The 19,952-nt window shown below is 39.4% G+C and overlaps 1 protein-coding gene across 1 annotated transcript in view; it reads left to right on the top strand.

Annotated features, from left to right (window-relative positions):
• LOC139755364 (uncharacterized) overlaps positions 1-19,952 on the top strand; it is a 95,874-nt gene continuing 75,922 nt past the window's right edge. The window contains exons 1-7 of the mRNA XM_071673549.1: positions 1-191; positions 1,704-1,881; positions 3,900-4,262; positions 9,013-9,170; positions 15,987-16,101; positions 16,943-17,087; positions 18,095-18,303. Of these exons, the coding sequence (XP_071529650.1) occupies positions 129-191; positions 1,704-1,881; positions 3,900-4,262; positions 9,013-9,170; positions 15,987-16,101; positions 16,943-17,087; positions 18,095-18,303 (1,231 nt within the window). The 5' untranslated portion in view covers positions 1-128. The remainder of the gene's footprint in view (positions 192-1,703; positions 1,882-3,899; positions 4,263-9,012; positions 9,171-15,986; positions 16,102-16,942; positions 17,088-18,094; positions 18,304-19,952) is intronic.

Below are 19,952 nucleotides of genomic sequence, written 5' to 3'. Positions count from 1 at the left end.
CTCCAGTGTCAACATCAACAAACCTGGAAGTGCCTATGGTGGGCCTGAGTGTCAGAGTGTAACCGACCAGCGGTTTGTTTGGCATTGGTTCTGTTGATAAAAGAGCACTTTGTAACTTCTTCATTAAGATGACGGATTCTTCAGTTGCCATGGAGTCGCAGGAGTATGAGGAAGTTCCTGAGGAAGTCGTGGTATGTAGGAGCAGGGATGACATTGTAGCATTATGTTGATTGACATGATAACAAGTGATCAAGACCCTGTATACTACCTATTATTATTAGATAGTGTTATTATGTTTGCTGAAAAGATATGGAAGAATCAATGCTTGAATTACCTTTATTTGTCATGTAATTCAACCCATTTTTCTTGACAATTCTGGTTAAAGTTTACTGAAGTTCCATCACCATCCCTTTATCACTGGGGACAGGGGAGAAATCATACTTCACTCATATTCTCTGCGTTTCGTAGATCGACGGGATTTTGATTTAGAGGGAAATTGTAAGATAACAGGACTCTGTATAACTATCACTAGTTGAATAGTGGAAGGAATCCATAGACACCACTTTAGATAAAAATCTGTCTACTAGAACACAAAAAGGGGAGAGATACCTTTTGGCATCCTGACAGTTTTTTGATATGCTTGCTCTACCTTGAGGACATTTGATAAGTGGAAGTCCTGCAGATTACTGACAAACATTCACTTTGCTCCTTTGATTCTAGACAGCTTTATTCAGTTTGTGTTACAAAGAGACTTGCAGGCAACATTGAGGGTTAGAAACTCACAGTAATGCCAGTTGTATGATTTTCCTGCATTCAGTAAGAGGAAAAAGTAGCTTAAAAGCTTTTTGAGTTGAACATTGAAAAGGGGTGGTGATAAAGAATATGGTTTATGAAATGGAACCCGAGGCAGATTGATTGTTCAAGAAGTGACATTGTCAGAGATATGGGGATGAATGTAGTCTGTTTTAGAGGGCCAGTTAGTGTACATTGAAATTGTTTGACTATGTGGAGAGGATGAGTGGAGGTAGACTGATAAAGATCGGTGTTGGAAGTGGATGGAATGAGGGAAAGTGGAGCCTGAGGAGATGGGAGGATGGAGTGGAGGAGGCTTTAGGTTACCAAGGCCTTAGGATTCAGAAATGCATGAGGCATGCTTTGAAAAGAAAGAATTAGAGTGATGTGGTATATGGAGGTACTGTGCTGTAAATGGGTTGAAACAGGTTGTAGGGAGCAGTCAGTATACTGTAAAGTAATCCATGAGGTTTTGCCTTGGCTCACTACATTACACAGGACATGATAGCAAAAGACTGGTTGTGTGCAATTGATATTTTTTAAACATTGCCTTGTGAAAGCAGAAAAGTGAGGGATCTTTTTCAAGGAAAATGAAAGTTTCTATATTGATTACAGAAACTCATTTATGAAACACCTTAATTATGTAATGTGTAGTTACTTGATGACTTGGCATATATTTTCATATAGAGATATTCATACAGGATTGGAATGATATTTAAGGGGCAGAAAATTGGTTGAAATGAGAACAGTTGTGAAATAAGGTATTAAAATAAGGGAGTCTGTGGTTTAGAGACATATGCTGGAATTAATGCATTTTATAACATTCTTGATATGTATAGAGAAGGCTGCATTGAATATTCATTTAGAAAAGTTTCATAAGTTAGCTTCTCACTCCAATTTCATTCTTCCAGGAGACATCATATATGTGTGGGGAATGTTTCTTGCTTTTCCCAACAACTGAGGACTTCAGTGCCCATCAGTGCCAAATAACAGAGGTGGATGTGGAAAATGTTGATCAGGATGAGGAGGACCATGATCCACGTACCTCATCATTGGACATTTCACAGCCTAGTACTTGTGTTAGGACAGGTGATGTATTTTGTTTTATTCATGAATGTAGGATCTGTAAGACTAATTACCTTCTTAGTTTTCAGAGGCAGGAAAGATTGTTAGCAGGTGTTATGCCCACTACTGCAAAGCAGAGGGGCATATTTGTTTATCTTTCTGTATAGCCATATAATTTGAATTTTCATGCGTGATATTTCCTGAATGGTTGTTTGGATATACATCATACATGGATCATGAACTTTTCATACAAAGGTCTTTGCCTGAGTAAGTTTTCTAGGTCAGGTTACTTGGCTCTATGTACTACGTTCAGCTACTGTACTTACATGTGTACCTGACATTTCATGTTTACATGATAGGGTAATTGGATATGAGCTAAACCTACACCACAGATACTGTATGTATAGTTCTGTTTATTGTTAAGTTTTGGGATTAGGGTCAAAGGTAAAGGTCAACAGGTCTTGTAAAGTCAATTGTAAACAGCACCTGATTTACCCTCCAAGCTCCCCAAACCTCAGTATGCCTTAGACATGCCCCTCACTTTAAGACCATTGCATGTCTCCCTTAGCACCCTGTCCTTTATCAGATTAAACAAAAGCTTACGTACTTTCTTCTTGACCTATCACTTCCTCCCATACACATCACAATCACTTGCACTCCCTCTGTGGAGTACTGTTCATACACCTTTCTCTCTCTCTGTCCATTTGGCTTCCTCATCCCACTACCCTTTTTCATACACCTACCTGCCACCTTCCACTTACACATACAAGCTCTGCTTTCAAAAACAACTACCACTCCCCCCTCCCCCCTTGTTTCATTTACTCTAATCCTATGCCAGTCTTCAATCATTCTTTCTTATAATCACTTCATAGGCCCCTTTTCTCCCTTTTCAAAGCTCACTCACTTTCATCATTTTCATATATCATTTTCTCATTTCCTAAAACCACTGTAAAGCCTCACATTTGCTTCAACCAAGAAATCCCACTTGCTGTACCTCTCAGTTTGTTCACATCCAACAATGTCTCCTTTAAATGCCTGTCCGTGAGCACATAATCCAACCATTTTCATTGACCCATATCCCCACTAGCCCATGCATGATGTATGTATGCATTTTTTTTTATCCAAGTATTCCCATTAACCAATTCTGTTTCAACACACAACTCACCCAGCTGCTTCCCATTTTCATTTACAGTACATACCCCATGACCCATTATTATAAGCTCATCTGCCACATCACCCTTTCTTACATTCATATCCCCTAGCACCAAGATATGATCCCTTGCATCGAAATTGCTAAAGCACTCATTCATCTCTTAAAAAGTACTCCTTTCTTCCTCATGTCTTTCATTAGTACGATCTTGAACCCACATCCTTACATTTTTTGACAGTCCCACAGCTTCTTCATGCCCTTTCAGTGACTCCAGACTCTTTCCTTGCTTATTCCCAAACCATGCTACCCCTATGCCCTTTGCTTGATTGCATTCAAAGCCAGTACATCCAGGTTCTTCTCTTCAAAAGAAGCACCTGTCTTTCCCTTTCTCATCCTGCCTATAAGCGTGCTCATTCACAGACACCCTAGCTTGAGCTTTTGAGGAGGAACCCATGTTGGCTTTTTCATCTGCTCTTTTTTTTTTCTCTTTTTAATGATAAAACAAGGAGGGAAGGGTTTCCAGCCCCCTGCTCTAGCCCTTCGTGGTTGCCTTTTACAGCATGCTGGAGATATGTAGGGTAGTATTCTTACTCCTTTATTCCCATAGATCGTATAGTTTTGTATTACAAATTGTACACTTCATGGGGATAACTAGTTTTCTTAATACCCTATCCCCATAGTTTGTGCAATATACTTTCAAAAATTTGATTTGTGAAATACTATCTGTCTGTATTACATTTTAGACATATTTTATGTTTTCTCCTAGAATTAGGGAGTCCTTCCACTGCGATGTACATACTTCTGTAAAAGAGGATGATCAGTTAAATATACCCTTGTTTTATATATCAAAGTGAAGTCATTAGACCCTTTTTTTTTTTTTTTTTTGATACAGGTGTATGGGAGGCCGGGGAGTCTGAAGCAGCAATGGAGGAAGCAGTGGCCAGCATTCTTGGAGAAAGGATGAAACGTATGGCACCTCAGAGAAATACATCAGATGTTCAATTTGATCAAGCAATTGTGCCATCAGAGCATTCCATTGAGCACACTGGAATTGTGGAGTCCCAGATGGAGCCTGTGGTGGAGCACACTGTGGAAAATACTGATCAGTCAGATGCAGGAGTGCTAGTGGAGGGTATAGAGATTCCTTCAGCTAATGTGTACATGTATGACAATCCTGTTTACCTAAACCGTCTTATGAAAGATAACACTTTCGGCCGAAGAGTACGACATGATGCTCCCTACAGCCATCGCTTAGGTTTGTTGCTATTATGTCCACAAGAGTAACAGGTACACTTCTTTGTGAAAGCATAAATAACATATACAGATTGCCTCATAAGTGTCTGGAAAAGCTTGGTTCTCAAGCTAAATTTTTGCATCAGAATCGTTCTTGAATTTATTGCAAGCATTTACATAAGAGAAAATTATGATCCTCTGCATATACTCTGAATTTAACACAGGCCTTCTGTTTTTAGCTTTACTAATGTTTTGAAGTGCTTCCCATCATAATTTTCTGGCCAAACCCACCCACACACATGTATATACGTAAACGCCCACACACGCTCATATACATACTTATACATTTCAACATATACATACACAGACATATTCATACTTGCTGCCTTCATCCATTCCCATCACCACCCTGCCACACATGAAATTGCACCCCCTCCCCCCACACGCGTGCGGGGTAGTGCTAGGGAAAGATAACAAAGGCCACATTCGTTCACAATCAGTCTCTATCTGTCGTGTATAATGCTCCGAAACCACAGCTCTCTTTCTACATCCAGGCCCCACAAAACTTTCCATGGTTGACCCCAGATGCTTCACATGCTGTGGTTCAATCCATTAACAGCACGTTGACCCCATTATACTACATCGTTCCAATTCACTCTATTCCTTGCACGCCTTTTACCCTCCTGTATGTTCAGGCCCCAATCACTCAGAATCTTTTTCGCTCCATCCTTCCATGTCCAATTTGGTCTCCCACTTCTCATTCCCTCCACCTCTGACACATATATCCTCTTTGTCAATCTTTCCTCACTAATTCTCTCCATGTGACCAAACCATTTCAGTACACCCTCTTCTGCTCTCTCAACCACACTCTTTTTATTACCATACATCTCTCTCTTACCCTTTCATTACTTACTCGATAAAACCACCTCACACCACATATTGTCCTCAGACATCTCATTTCCAACACATCCACCCTCCACACAACCCTATCTATAGCCCATGCCTCGCAACCTTATAACTTTGTTGGAACCACTATCCCATTTTTGCTCTCTGAGATAACGTTCTCGCCTTCCACACATTCTTCAATGCTCCCAGAACCTCCACCCCTTCCCCCACCTTGTGACTCACTTCCACTTCCATGGTTCCATCCGCTGCTAAATCCACTCCCAGATATCTAAAACACTTCATATCCTCCAGTTTTTCTCCTCTCAAACTTACCTCCTTGCTTCGAGATACATTTTTATTACATGTAATTATGGGAAGACAATCTTTTATTCTCAGTTGATTTATCATAATTTTTCTGTACTTATGCAGATTCTGGTTATAATTCCTTGGGAAGTTTGGAGAATTTTGTTGATCTTTACCATCTTTAGGAATGCAATAAGCCTGGAATTTACTGGGAAGCTATTGTTGGATATTCATATGCGTCGCAGGCAGAAACTTGATTGGAAGTGACTTCCAATCACTTTATCCTTAAGAATATGTTTAGTTTTTATCTTCATGCTGTCTTGAACAAACTGTTAGTCCCCACACTGACATAAAAAGTACAGACACTACTAATCTTAACTTTCTTTGCTCAAGTTTGTCATTCCTTAACATGGTTCTTTGTTCAGTTTTGTGCATTACAGATGGTTGAGGGCATGTGTTCATTTGTTTACCGTATCAAGCTGTTCAAAGATACACATTTGCATTATAATAGCTAGTGAGGCTTTATACATGGTTGTGGCACCAGAACTGCATAAATTGGGTAAAGCAGGCAAAAAAAGCTCAACAAAGGATTTTCTGTGGCCACGTCCAACACCATACTCTTGAGGGGACTTTGCTAGTACTTCCACCCTTCCAAGGGTGGAACCAACAGAACAGGCACTACCTAGGATTCTTAGGTAGTTACTTTTATCTTTTACCTTGTAATAAGTTTAATACAAACAATATTTACCTTTATTAGTCGTTTTGCCTGACATCCCTGTAATTTCCATACTATGCAAATTGGAATGCAGGAAGATGAGTGGTGCCCAGTGAAGGTGAACGTGTGTTAAAGATGTGTGATTTCACACTGACAGAATGGTGAGAGAGTGAAATGCAAGGATCTTGGAACAAGCGATAGGTCTGTAGTATGTTGGGGGTTTAGAGGGGACTTAGGAAACAAGTCAGTTGCAGTTTGTAGATGATATGGCTCTGGCGGCAGACTCCAGAAGGAAACTCTAGAAGTTAGTGTCAGAGTTTGTGTACGTGAATAGAGGACGTTGAGAGATAATATGAACAAAAGTTAGGTAATGGGGTGTAGGGGGATGAGATAGGATAGATTGAATTTGATTTTGAAAGGAGTGGACTTAGAGGAGGTGGAGTGCACTGAATACACTTAAGTGGATGCAGCAGTGGGTAGAACCATGGGGGATGAAGTGAGTCATAAAGTAGAGGAAAGGGATAAAGATTTGGGTGAACTAAGGAGTTGTGTAAGGAGAGGCCACGTAAGTAGAGGCCACTCTCTCTTAAGGCAGAATACAGTATTTATGAAGGTAAAACATTTCTGAAAGTGTTTCATGGAGGTGAGTTTTGGTCCTTGAATGCAAAGAGTTGAAATGAAATGGCTAAGAACAACATGTGGTGTGAGATAGGATAGATTGAAGTTGATTTTGAAAGGAGTGGACTTAGAGGTGGAGTGCACTGAATACACTTAGTGGATGCAGCAGTGGGTAGAACCATGGGGGATGAAGTGAGTCATAAAGTAGAGGAAAGGGGTAAAGATTTGGGTGAACTAAGGAGTTGTGTAAGGAGAGGCCACGTAAGGAGAGGCCACTCTCTCTTAAGGCAGAATACAGTATTTATGAAGGTAAAACATTTCTGAAAGTGTTTCATGGAGGTGAGTTTTGGTCCTTGAATGCAAAGAGTTGAAATGAAATGGCTAAGGACAACATGTGGTGTGAGATGGACAGATCATTTAAGAAATGTCATTGTCAAAGAAATGTATAGAAGTAAGTGCAGTCTTATAGACAGGGCTGCTCTAAGTGTGCTGAAATTGTTTGTGCGTGTGAGATAAATGAAGTAAGACTCTGGAAGGATCTCAGTTGAAATTGGTTTGAACAGAGGAAAGAGAGAAAAAGATGGATTGAAGGAGGCTGTGGGTGTTTGGGGTTTGAACATTTAGGAGGGCAAAAGTTACGCTTTGGATAAAATGAATTGGATCATAGTGGTACATGCAAGGAGCACATGCTGTCATAGGGTCAAACAAAGGGAGGATGAAGTGTTGAAGATAATCCAGAGATGTCTTTAAGGCTCGGCTGTGAATTGTGGGCTGTAGTTGTGATGCATGGTACGTGACAACTAGAGACAGAATGTATGCAAGTGAGATTATTGTTTGTTTCTTGCTGATATGGGAAAGACAATTCAGTCTTAAAAAGAGTCACTGAAAATGATTTTTTTATTTTTTCATTTTTTTGATATCCAGGAAAACTTCCTGGCATACAAATGCCATGACATCTTGGAAAACTGACTATGGTGTTGCCTTGGGTACACAGTTTGATTATCCCCATGCCTGTGGCCTCATTGGTGGGAAACAGGAGAAAGTAGTTTTGTTTTAAGGGAGTCTTATAGGCAGGAATAGGGGTAACAACAGTGATGTCATGAGGTAAGGAAAACTTAATGATAATGTTTAGAGAGAAGGGGAATTGATAATTAGATTTAATGATGGAATTTTAAGTTTGTTCCATATAAAAATGCATTTGTTATATAAGGGAATGTAGGAGAAGGATTGCAGTGTGTGGGAAATATTAAAATTATGTGGAAGGGATTAGAAGGTCATGAAGTGAAGCTGAAGGAGATTGTAGCCATATTGCTTGCTAGGGGAGTAAGGGTATGTATTATTAGGCTTGGATGATTATATCTTAGAATTGTCTGGGTGCACTGTCTTTGTGTATGGCCTTGTGGGCAAAGAAAGAAATAGTTAAGGCTGTGATGAAATGGTTGTGGGAGCAATGAAATGACTGTATAAAGAATTTTGAGGTAGTTGACATCAAGTGGGTAAATGGGAAAGTGAAAGGTATTGTAACAGGAATACCAGGTAGGTGGGCAGTTGTTAGTAGGCAGCTAATGACCAGGGAGGTATAGTACCAGTACTACCTGCCTGGGTATCAGGAGGTGTTAGTGATGCCTGTGTAGTGAGCCAGCGTTTCATTAGTTGTCAAAATGTGCTCCTATGACCCAGGTAGCTGTCTTTTTTTTTTTCTGCCTCACTTGTAAGTGGAGTACTGGCTTTCAGTCCACAAACACTGAACTTGCACAGCTCATTCTTCCTAACTCGATTTTCCTGTGGTGAAGCACTATGTGCTAGCCCTACCATTTAGCAAAAATGTTTGGAGCAATAAATAGAAGTAGTAGGTAGTTACATTTAGGCAGGAGCATTAGGTAGAAGTAGTTGATAGAAGATAGTAAGACCAGGAACTGCATCATTGAGAATGTTAAATGGTTCTGGACTATTCTTCAACATCTGTGTTAGAATGGTATTACTGTATGTTGGGTGTTTGCTGTCTACATCTTACAACTTATTATATTGATATCTTTGAGAAAAATTGGATCATAGAAAAAGTAAGCCTACATGATTTTGCATTCAGCCCAATCGAAAATTTTGTAAAATTGATGTTACTCAAGCCTATTAATTTACTGTCTCTGCTCAACCATCCAAGTCATATTGGATGCAAATGCTAATTCCTCTAGGGAAAACTGTTAGAAGTACTGCTGTGATACCAGTATTATTTAATCCTACTCTTTAATTTCAGGGCCTTGGGACAACAAGTCCAGTCGACTTCTGATTCAGCTGCTTAAGGAATATCCAAAGGCTTACTTTATTCTAGACAAAGAGTGTAAGAGAACAGAGGCATGGGAGATGATTCGAATCAAGCTTGCTGAGGCTGGGTATCAATTCACAGTGTTGCAGGTGAGAAGCCAGGGTTGAAAAAATGTAAACTTTTTTGGCCGTCATTGTCTTTTGGTGGTTATTGGATTAGAGGTTTAAATCATAGTGTTTATAATGGATAAAAACAGAGTGGAATAGTCCTAGAGGGAGAGAAATGGTGAAAGACTGTGAGAAATGGTATTTGCAAGGGAGGGATGTAAGGACAGGGATAAGCGGGGACTACTTTGCCATGGCCACCCCTTGATGGTAGTTCCTGGGTAACAGGCATCTGAGATATAAATAAACTGATATGTACTGAAGGCTTTACAAGATGTTAATAAAGGTAGGTGTATGTGAACAAACTTCGAACATGTTAAGATGTGCTTTATTTTACTCATTGCATGCCAGTCCAGTACCTAGCCTGAGCCTGGACTTAATGGGCAAGGTTGAATCTAATCTCAGCAGGGTAGGTATGTTCAGGTGGTGTTTGGAATATTTAGGTGAGTGAGTGGGTTGGATGATTGTTCTTGTGTATGTTTATATTTGTGTACAGGTTTGCCTTACTCTCTGTAAAGGTTACATTCCTCAAAAACAAAAAATTTTGAACAGAAATACCTTAATCCAGGGGAAAATATAGGTTAGGGGCAGGTTTGCAGAATGACCTTCATATTTGTCAAGCACTTACTTGACATTCTTGCAAAATTAGATGACTGAATTGCACTGTTACTGTACTGTTTTAGCAATACTGTAGCAGCCATAGTATAGCACTGTAATGACGAAACATTTAGAGAATAAAAAAGAAACTTAAGTGGTACTTCAGTCATATTCCCAAGGATGGACACAACAGAGGAAATTGACGTTTGTATTTTTTAGCTACAACTTTAAGATTTATGGTAAATCTTAGATTCTTGGGGAAATTAGGTTAGGTTTTCATAGTTTTTGTTGATTTGTAAAAGTGTTTCCCTTTTTTAGTGTTACATCATGTCACCCAAATCTACCTATCTATCTATCCATATTTATTTTATTTATTATACTTTGTCGCTGTCTCCCCCATTAGCGAGGTAGCATAAGGAAACAGACGAAAGAATGGCCCAACCCACCCACATACACATGTATATACATACACGTCCACACATGCACATATACATACCTATACATCTCAATGTATACATATATATACACACACACACAAACATATACATATATACACATGTACATAATTCATACTTTCTTCCCTTATTTATTCCTGTCACCAACCTGCCACACATGAAGTGACAGCCCCCTCCCCCTGCATGTGTGTGAGGTAGTGCTAGGAAAAGACAATAAAGGCCACATTCATTCACACTCAGTCTCTGGCTGTCATGTATAATGCACCGAAACCACAGCTCCCTTTCCACATCCAGGCCCCACAAAACTTTCCATGGTTTACCCCAGATGCTTCACATTCCCTGGTTCAATCCATTAACAGCAGATCGACCCTGGTATACCACATCGTTCCAATTCACTCTATCCCTGGCACGCCTTTCACCCTCCTTCATGTTCAGGCCCTGATCACTCAGAATTTTTTTCACTCCATCTTTCCATCTCCAATTTGGTCTCCCACCTCTCGTTCCCTCCACCTCTGACACATATATCCTCTTTGTCAATCTTTCCTCACTCATTCTCTCACTCAAAAGAAAGATGAAAGCTGGCAAGGCAGCAGGTTTGGATGGTATTGCAGTGGAATTTATTAAAAAAGGGGGTGACTGTATTGTTGACTGGTTGGTAAGGTTATTTAATGTACGTATGACTCATGGTGAGGTGCCTGAGGATTGGCGGAATGCGTGCATAGTGCCATTGTACAAAGGCAAAGGGGATAAGAGTGAGTGCTCAAATTTCAGAGGTATAAGTTTGTTGAGTATTCCTGGTAAATTATATGGGAGGGTATTGATTGAGAGGGTGAAGGCATGTACAGAGCATCAGACTGGGGAAGAGCAGTGTGGTTTCAGAAGTGGTAGAGGATGTGTGGATCAGGTGTTTGCTTTGAAGAATGTATGTGAGAAATACTTGGAAAAGCAAATGGATTTGTATGTAGCATTTATGGATCTGGAGAAGGCATATGATAGAGTTGATAGAGATGCTCTGTGGAAGGTATTAAGAATATATGGTGTGGGAGGCAAGTTGTTAGAAGCAGTGAAAAGTTTTTATCGAGGATGTAAGGCATGTGTACGTGTAGGAAGAGAGGAAAGTGATTGGTTCTCAGTGAATGTAGGTTTGCGGCAGGGGTGTGTGATGTCTCCATGGTTGTTTAATTTGTTTATGGATGGGGTTGTTAGGGAGGTGAATGCAAGAGTTTTGGAAAGAGGGGCAAGTATGAAGTCTGTTGGGGATGAGAGAGCTTGGGAAGTGAGTCAGTTGTTGTTTGCTGATGATACAGCGCTGGTGGCTGATTCATGTGAGAAACTGCAGAAGCTGGTGACTGAGTTTGGTAAAGTGTGTGAAAGAAGAAAGTTAAAAGTAAATGTGAATAAGAGCAAGGTTATTAGGTACAGTAGGGTTGAGGGTCAAGTCAATTGGGAGGTAAGTTTGAATGGAGAAAAACTGGAGGAAGTAAAGTGTTTTAGATATCTGGGAGTGGATCTGGCAGCGGATGGAACCATGGAAGCGGAAGTGAATCATAGGGTGGGGGAGGGGGCGAAAATCCTGGGAGCCTTGAAGAACGTGTGGAAGTCGAGAACATTATCTCGGAAAGCAAAAATGGGTAAGTTCGAAGGAATAGTGGTTCCAACAATGTTGTATGGTTGTGAGGCGTGGGCTATGGATAGAGTTGTGTGCAGGAGGGTGGATGTGCTGGAAATGAGATGTTTGAGGACAATGTGTGGAGTGAGGTGGTTTGATCGAGTAAGTAATGTAAGGGTAAGAGAGATGTGTGGAAATAAAAAGAGCGTGGTTGAGAGAGCAGAAGAGGGTGTTTTGAAATGGTTTGGGCACATGGAGAGAATGAGTGAGGAAAGATTGACCAAGAGGATATATGTGTCGGAGGTGGAGGGAACGAGGAGAAGTGGGAGGCCAAATTGGAGGTGGAAAGATGGAGTGAAAAAGATTTTGTGTGATCGGGGCCTGAACATGCAGGAGGGTGAAAGGAGGGCAAGGAATAGAGTGAATTGGATCAATGTGGTATACCGGGGTTGACGTGCTATCAATGGATTGAATCAGGGCATGTGAAGCGTCTGGGGTAAACCATGGAAAGTTGTGTGGGGCCTGGATGTGGAAAGGGAACTGTAGTTTTGGGCATAATTGCATGACAGCTAGAGACTGAGTGTGAACGAATGGGGCTTTTGTTGTCTTTTCCTAGTGCTACCTCGCACACATGAGGGGGGAGTGGGATGGTATTCCATGTGTGATGAGGTGGCGATGGGAATGAATAAAGGCAGACAGTGTGAATTGTGTGCATGTGTATATATGTATGTGTCTGTGTGTGTATATATATGTGTACATTGAGATGTATAGGTATGTATATTTGCGTGTGTGGACGTGTATGTATATACATTGTGTATGGGGGTGGGTTGGGCCATTTCTTTCGTCTGTTTCCTTGCGCTACCTCGCAAACGCGGGAGACAGCGACAAAGCAAAATAAATAAATAAATAATATATATATATATTCTTTTCTTTTCCTTTCATACTATTCACCATTTCCCGCATTAGCGAGGTAGTGTTAAGAACAGAGGACTGGGCCTTTGAGGGAATTTATTATTGTATTATTATAATATTATTTTATTTATTATTATATTATTATTATATTAATTGTATTATATGTGATTGGTGTTTCGTGCATCACCGAGGAAGCTCCTGGAAACAGACGAATGATAACCCATCCACTCATATACACATATATATAAACACCCATATGCATACATATACATATATACACGTGTACATATTCATACTTCCTTACCTTTATCCATTCCCAGCGCTACCCTGCCCCACAGGAAACATCACATCCCCTTGCTTCAGCGAGGTAGCACCAGGAAAATAGGCAAAAAAGGCTGCATTCTTTTGCACTCAGTCTCTATCTATCTATTTATATATCTAATGCCTGTTCCATTCTGGAACTCCCTCAAGGGGGTAGCTGCAGCATAGAGTCTTCATGAACAGTGAACTCCAGTGCTGCTGCTTAGCCTTCAGTGCTTCACCCTGAAAAGGCCACTGGCAGAGGGCAAGTCTTGGCTCCTACCTAATGTTCCTACTGACTACTTCTATATAATGCTCCTTCCTACTACTTCTACCTTATGTTTCTATATAATGCCCCTACCTAAATATTCTTACTGACTGTTCCTATCTGTTGCACTTACCATTTTGCCGAAAGACATGGCTAACACATAGCACTCACCTCAAGAAAATCGAGAGTTCCAAAGAATGAGCTGTGTGAGTTTAAATGTTGTCAAGTGTTATGTATGACAAGGAGATTGTATGCTTATGGACAGAATGCCAGTATTTCATGTGTGGTTGGGTAGAAAGAGTAGACAGCTACTTGGGTCAGAGGAGTGCAACTTGACAACCCAGGCAGGTAGTACTGGTAATATATCTCCCTGGTCATTGGCTGCTTACCAACTACAACCTACTAGCCTACATCTGATTGCTTATTAAGGAAATGGATGGTAGGGATGGCTATTAAGATCAAGGAAAATGTGAAATTAATGTAAAATTAGATGAATTGCATCCAGAAATTAGCAGAATTTAAGATCTTACCTGACTTCCTTAGTAGTAGGTTATACATTCCCCCAAATCAACAGAACCTATAGAAACCTTTCCTCATATCTATACATGTTAGATGAAGAACTTATCGAAATGATAAATGAATAGTAAATATAACTTCAATAAAATAGTAGTTTTGATTTCTGCCTGCTGCTTTTTTAGGGGTTCTTTTAGCCATTCTTTTACAATTTCATTCATATCTAGCAATAGTTTCATATGCAGTCTATTGTGCTTTTTCAGGTGTCCTTTCCCCTTTCTTGACTGTCTGGCATGTGCTTCATCAGCTGGCTTTTGTGTCATTGCAGAAGATATCAAAGACCCTTTCTCCATGAATGTTCATGTTGCATCGGAGCTCAAAATACGGTTTTATATGCATAACTGAGGCCACTTTGTACTTTCCGTTAATTCTGACAAAACATGCATCATCTTGGATTTTCTCATACATAGCCTAATGAACGTATGATTAAGTTTTAGGGCTCTGTCATACCTTGGAGCATTGCTTATAGATTTATATCCAGTAGCTCTTAGTTGAGATACAATAATGAGTAATATCTTAATTGTTATCAAGGTGCTACTCATTTTTGTATCATATCGAGATTCATCCAAAGTATATATAACCATATATTATCCCCCCAACCCCACCCCACCCCACCCCTACACAAAAAGTGTGGTAATGGAGAGGTGTTATGTACAGCCATTAACATGCCCCATTATCCACACTATTACCTTATAATGTTTGATAGATATTGGTCCAGTCGTCTAGGAGTAGCTAGATGATGGACAAACATACTCTTATTCTCTATAGATATAACTCATGAATTATAGGCTTGTTTATTGGTAGTAGTAGGGAGGCAGCCACTGACCAGGGAGGTATATTACCAGTGCTGCTGGCTTTGAAATCAGTAGGGTTATTGACGACTGCGTTGTAAGGCAGTACTTCAGTGGTTGACGAGTTGCACTCCTTTGAGAGCCATGTATCTATCGTTCAGCCTCACCCAAACATAGACTGTTTGCATTCTGTCTACAAATAAACAGTCTCTCCTTTTTGACACATAACACTTGACATCACTTAACTCACATGACTCATTCTTCGTAACCCTAGATTTTCCTCTGGTGAACCCTATGTGCAAGCTCTGCCTCTTAGCAAAATGGTAGTAGCAATAGATAGTAGTGGTAGGCAGGAGAATTAGGCAGAAACATTAAATAGAGGTAGTAGGTAGGAACATTAGATGGGAGGAGTGGGTAGAATTAGTTGGTTGGAACATCAGGTTGTAGTTGGCAGGTATATTAGATAGGAGCCTATGAAACAGTTTACTGGAGTTGCCCTCGACAAGTGACCTGTTAAGAGTGAGGCATTAAAAGGCAAAGGAGCAGAACTGGAGTTCAGTTATGGAGATACTTCAATACTGGATACTGATGTAAGATATATAACATACAACATTCACTAATTGATCAATCAATAGAATCACCCTCAAAAATGGAGAGAAACCTACCTTTCATGTGGTTGATCAGTTGGCATCTGTGCACATACATTGAGTGCACTGTTTGTTACAGATCGTAATATGCACAGGGTTGTAGCAGGCTTTTCAAGGCAGTATGGGTATTTGTGCTTGTACTAGAGTAAAAGTTTTTCTGAAGCTGTGGGGTAAGTCCAGTTGTTGTCGTTCATGGGATTTAGCATGATGGCAGATATGTCTGGGTGATGCAGCGACAAGGTTAATACCTTTAATGAAAGACTATCCAAGGTCTTCCCAAGTCATTCCCAGGTCTTCCATAGGGCCCCTATGTGTTCAGTAGGCCCTCATCTAGTCTACTCAAGGTTTTCCAGTTTTTTTTTTTTTTCTAGGTCCTCTCCAGGTCTTTTCTAATGTGGCAGAACTTTTGTGTAGCGACTCACAAGTCGGGAGGTCTTCCCAAGGTCCTCAACAGGTCCACCTAAGGTCTTCTGCAGGTCTTTTCCATGTCTTGCTGAAGGCCCTCACCAGGTCTTCCCCGGGTGTTTTCCAGGTCTTCCTAAGATCTTCTCTCACATAGTAGGTGGTAGACAGGCAGCTTGTCATTACCAAATGGAAAGTCTTCATGGGTATTATTAAAGTATATGTTACATTCATTTTTTCTTCTCAGATCCGCATGCGGTGGAGAGAGCTGTGTAAGAAGTATCGTAATACAGTCAATCACAATGACCTTTATGGTTCACGGAAAACTTGTCAGTACTTCGAAGACCTCAGTGGCCTCTTTGGTAAGTTGTGAAGCCTTCAGAAGTTCTTCATCAAAATTTCATGTCACAAAAAATTGTGGAAATATCTGTTCCCACAAACTTATTAAGTTACATCTTATTGAAGTAATAGATTCTAGTTTCTTTGCCAGTTATATGACTGTTATAAGTCGATATTGTTTCAAGCAACAAATAAGGGAATCCTTATCAAATTTTGCGTAGTAGAACTCAGTTTTGTTGTATGATACTTGAAAGAAAAATATTGTTTATAATGCATTAATAACAAGAAGCCACTTGAGCCCTTCTTTACCCCTTTTTTTTTCCAAAATATGTTTCAAAAGTCATCAGTCTTTTTTAAACAGTTTTGGGATATGTGCAGATAGTCAGGTAATGAATCACTGTATACGAATCCTCCCTCCTGTTTTACTTTTCCAAAAGAAGGAACAGAAAAGGGGGCCAAATGAGGATCTTTCCCTCTAAGGCTCAGTCGTCTGTTCTTGATGCTACCTTGGTGACACGGGAAATGGTGAATAGGTATGAAAAGATGATATATAGTCTGCTAGTATTATTGGACTCACGCTACATATGGTTACACCACGAGTGAAAAAATGCCTTCGGCAAGCATGTATCACCGTCATTGAATAAAAAGGAATACAGTCTAATTAAAGAACCTTCTACTCAAAAGGAGTCTCTCCTTTTCCTGCTACTGACTGGTGCACAGCCTTGAAGCTGCAAAATGGGAAAGCAATTGCTGCACTAGTATGAGAAGAGGGGAATGTGACTGTTGTTTTCAAGAATCTTCAATTTTGCTTTAATGTGCTAAGATTTTTTTATTTGCATAATTATGTACTCGTTTCTTTTCAAGGAAATTGGGACCGTCCAGCCACATTACTTTTAATTAGACAACTAGAAGCAAATGGCAGTAAACGGCTTGGTCAGAATGGGGGAACACGCATGAGGTATAAAGTGTGGGAACACATTCGACAAGTTCTTCTTGCTCATGGTTACCAGTAAGTAAAACTTTGAATAGTCATTGGGAAAATTCTTATGGTCTTTTGTTGTTCTGTTTCTGCTTATGTTGGATGTTCTCTTATTACTTTAGGATACCATATCAAAATCCATATATCTGTTCTCACAAACTTATTAAGATACATCTTGATAAAATAGATTCTAATTTCTTTCTTTGCCTGTGATATGACTGTTATAAGTAGATATTGGTTTAAGCTACAGATAAAGGGAGTCCTTACCAAATACTGCATATTTGAAATCTGTTTTGTCATATGAAACTTCAAAGAATAATATTTTATTTTTAAAGTATAATAACAGGAGAAGCCACGTAACCCCTTTCTTTACTTTTTTCAATTAGTGTTGCAAAAGTCATCAGTCTTTTGTAATTCAGTTTTGAAATGTGTACAGATAGACAGGGAGGGCCAAATGAGGATTTTCCGTCTTAGGCTCAGTCCTCTGTTTTTAACACTACCTCACTAATCTGGGAAATGGCAGTTAGTATGAAAAAATGAATATGTGATATATATATATATATATATATCTATTTATTTATTTATTTATCTATTTATTTATCTATTATACTTAATATCCTTTAATGCCTCACCCTAACAGGCCACTGGCAGAGGGCAACTCTTGCACAGTGTTTTCAGAGGTTCCCACATTCTAGAAGTAGTTGTAAATAGCTCATTTGCTATATGTCTTGATAAGTAATCCAGTCTTATCATATAAATTGCTAGTAAGATATTCAGTGTTGCACATTCCTTGTTAGCACATTTCTCACCATGTACCCTGTAATATTGTATTTCAATCATTAAGGCATAATCCATAGACCTTTATTGCATTCTCAACCCTCTTTGCACCATCACTCACAGGATGGGTAGGAGTGCACAATAAGATAGCTGCTTATATTCTATCAGACTTAATCTTTTTAGAAAATTATTTAACTGATTTTTCCCATATCATATAATGATGGAGTACATTATTTGGTCTTTTTGTTTTGATGTTTCAGGTACACAGCAGATCAAGTTCAGGGGCGATGGAGTACACTAGTGACTTTGTATCAGAGGATGGTAGAACATAACTCCAAACCACACAATGAACAGATCACTGTTGCCTACAAGGATCATATTGAACGAGTTTTTAAGTATGTCCCAGAACGCAACTCTAAGTGGCTGAAGATAATGGAAAAGCGTGGCAAAAAACCAAAGTCACTTACAAGTATGTTCCAGTAGATATGCATACATTGTTCAGTTTCATTTTTGTTTTTTGTTAGGAAATTCTTGCATTACAGAGGTTTAAGTCTGCTGAGTATACCTGATGAGTTGTATGGGAGAATGGTGCTTAAGAGGTTGGTGACATGCACAGAGCATCAAATTGGAGAGAGTCAATCTGGTTTCAGGGGTTGTAGAGGATGTATGGATCATTTGTTTGCTCATAAATACATGGTTTGAAGTTTGTAAGAGATGGAGAGAATGTTTTGAAATACTGAAGGGAAATTGTGGTGAAAGAGATATGTCTGTTGCTACAGATGGATTAAAGATAAGGAGAGAGGAATAGATATGTGGAAGAGGAAGACATTACAAAGGATAATTTTTCACATTTGATCACTGTTTCCTGCATTAGTGAGGTAGCACCAGGAACAGACAAAGAAATGCCACATCTGCTCACATTCATGTACCAAAACCACAAGTCTTTATCCACAACCAGGCCCCATAGACCTTTCCATGGTTTACCTGACACTTCGCATGCCCTGGTTCAATCCACTGTCAACATGTCAACCCAATATACTACATTGTTCTAATTCATTCTGTTCCTTGGACACTTTTGACCCTCCTGCATGTTCAGACTTGGATCGCTCAAAATATTTTTTACACCATTCTTTCATCTCAATTTGGTCTCCCCATTCTCCTTGTTCCCTCCATGTCTGACTTTTATCCTCTTTTTGGTTTGTGAATTATGAAGGGCATCACCATAAAGCTTTTAAAGAGTGGAAATGATAGTTGTATAGATGGAACGGTGAGATAGTTAGGAATTAAGATGAAACTGCTGTGGAGTGGCTTTGGAAAGTGAGTACAGTAAAACCTCATTCTGATGAATTCTATTTTTTTTTCAGGGGGGAGGGGAGAGTCAGCACTTCAGTGGTTGTCAATATTTTTGATAATTTTGCACATGAAACAAAGTTTGTGTACCACTGAATCATCAGAAAGTTAAGGTGTCACAACCTCAGCCACCCATGTGGACAGCCTGGGGTTTGTGGTTGTTTAGCATCACCTTCATTTCTGACTCTGAATTTATGTTACTGATAAACAGTCATTTTATTACACTTATTTACACATTAGTACTTAACAGTAAAAAAGATATGGAATACCATTAATACAATGAAAAATAATGTGTTTAGGGTAACTAAGCAGCACAGTGGCATCAGCAGAATACCTGTATCAGTTGTTAGACAGTAACAGCAACAAACAACCACAGGTTTTCAGTTTCCACCTACGATGCTGTTTTTATCAAAATGTTACAATACACTGTATTTTTATTTTTAAGCTATATTTGAGATATAAAAACAAATAATCATTTAATTTATGATAATTATGGGTAGCTATAAATGTAATGAAAACTAGATGTGAGAAAAATTTTAATGCAGTAATGTTGTTGGGCATGTTACTCTCAAACATGGCATTTTAAGTGGGGATGAAATTCAGATCTCACATGAAAATAATGTTTTGCACTTACCAAAAAATCTTGATTTCTGCATACAAAAGAAGATGAATGCAGCAACAAATACTAGAACTACATATGGCCTGAGAAACTTGAGAGGGAAGGTACATCACTGTTGGCATCATCGTGAGAAGGCTCATCAGAAGCTG

The sequence above is a fragment of the Panulirus ornatus genome, chromosome 19 (genome assembly GCF_036320965.1).
Source record: "Panulirus ornatus isolate Po-2019 chromosome 19, ASM3632096v1, whole genome shotgun sequence".
NCBI lineage: Eukaryota > Metazoa > Arthropoda > Malacostraca > Decapoda > Palinuridae > Panulirus > Panulirus ornatus.
This window is presented reverse-complemented; position numbering and strand designations above follow the sequence as displayed.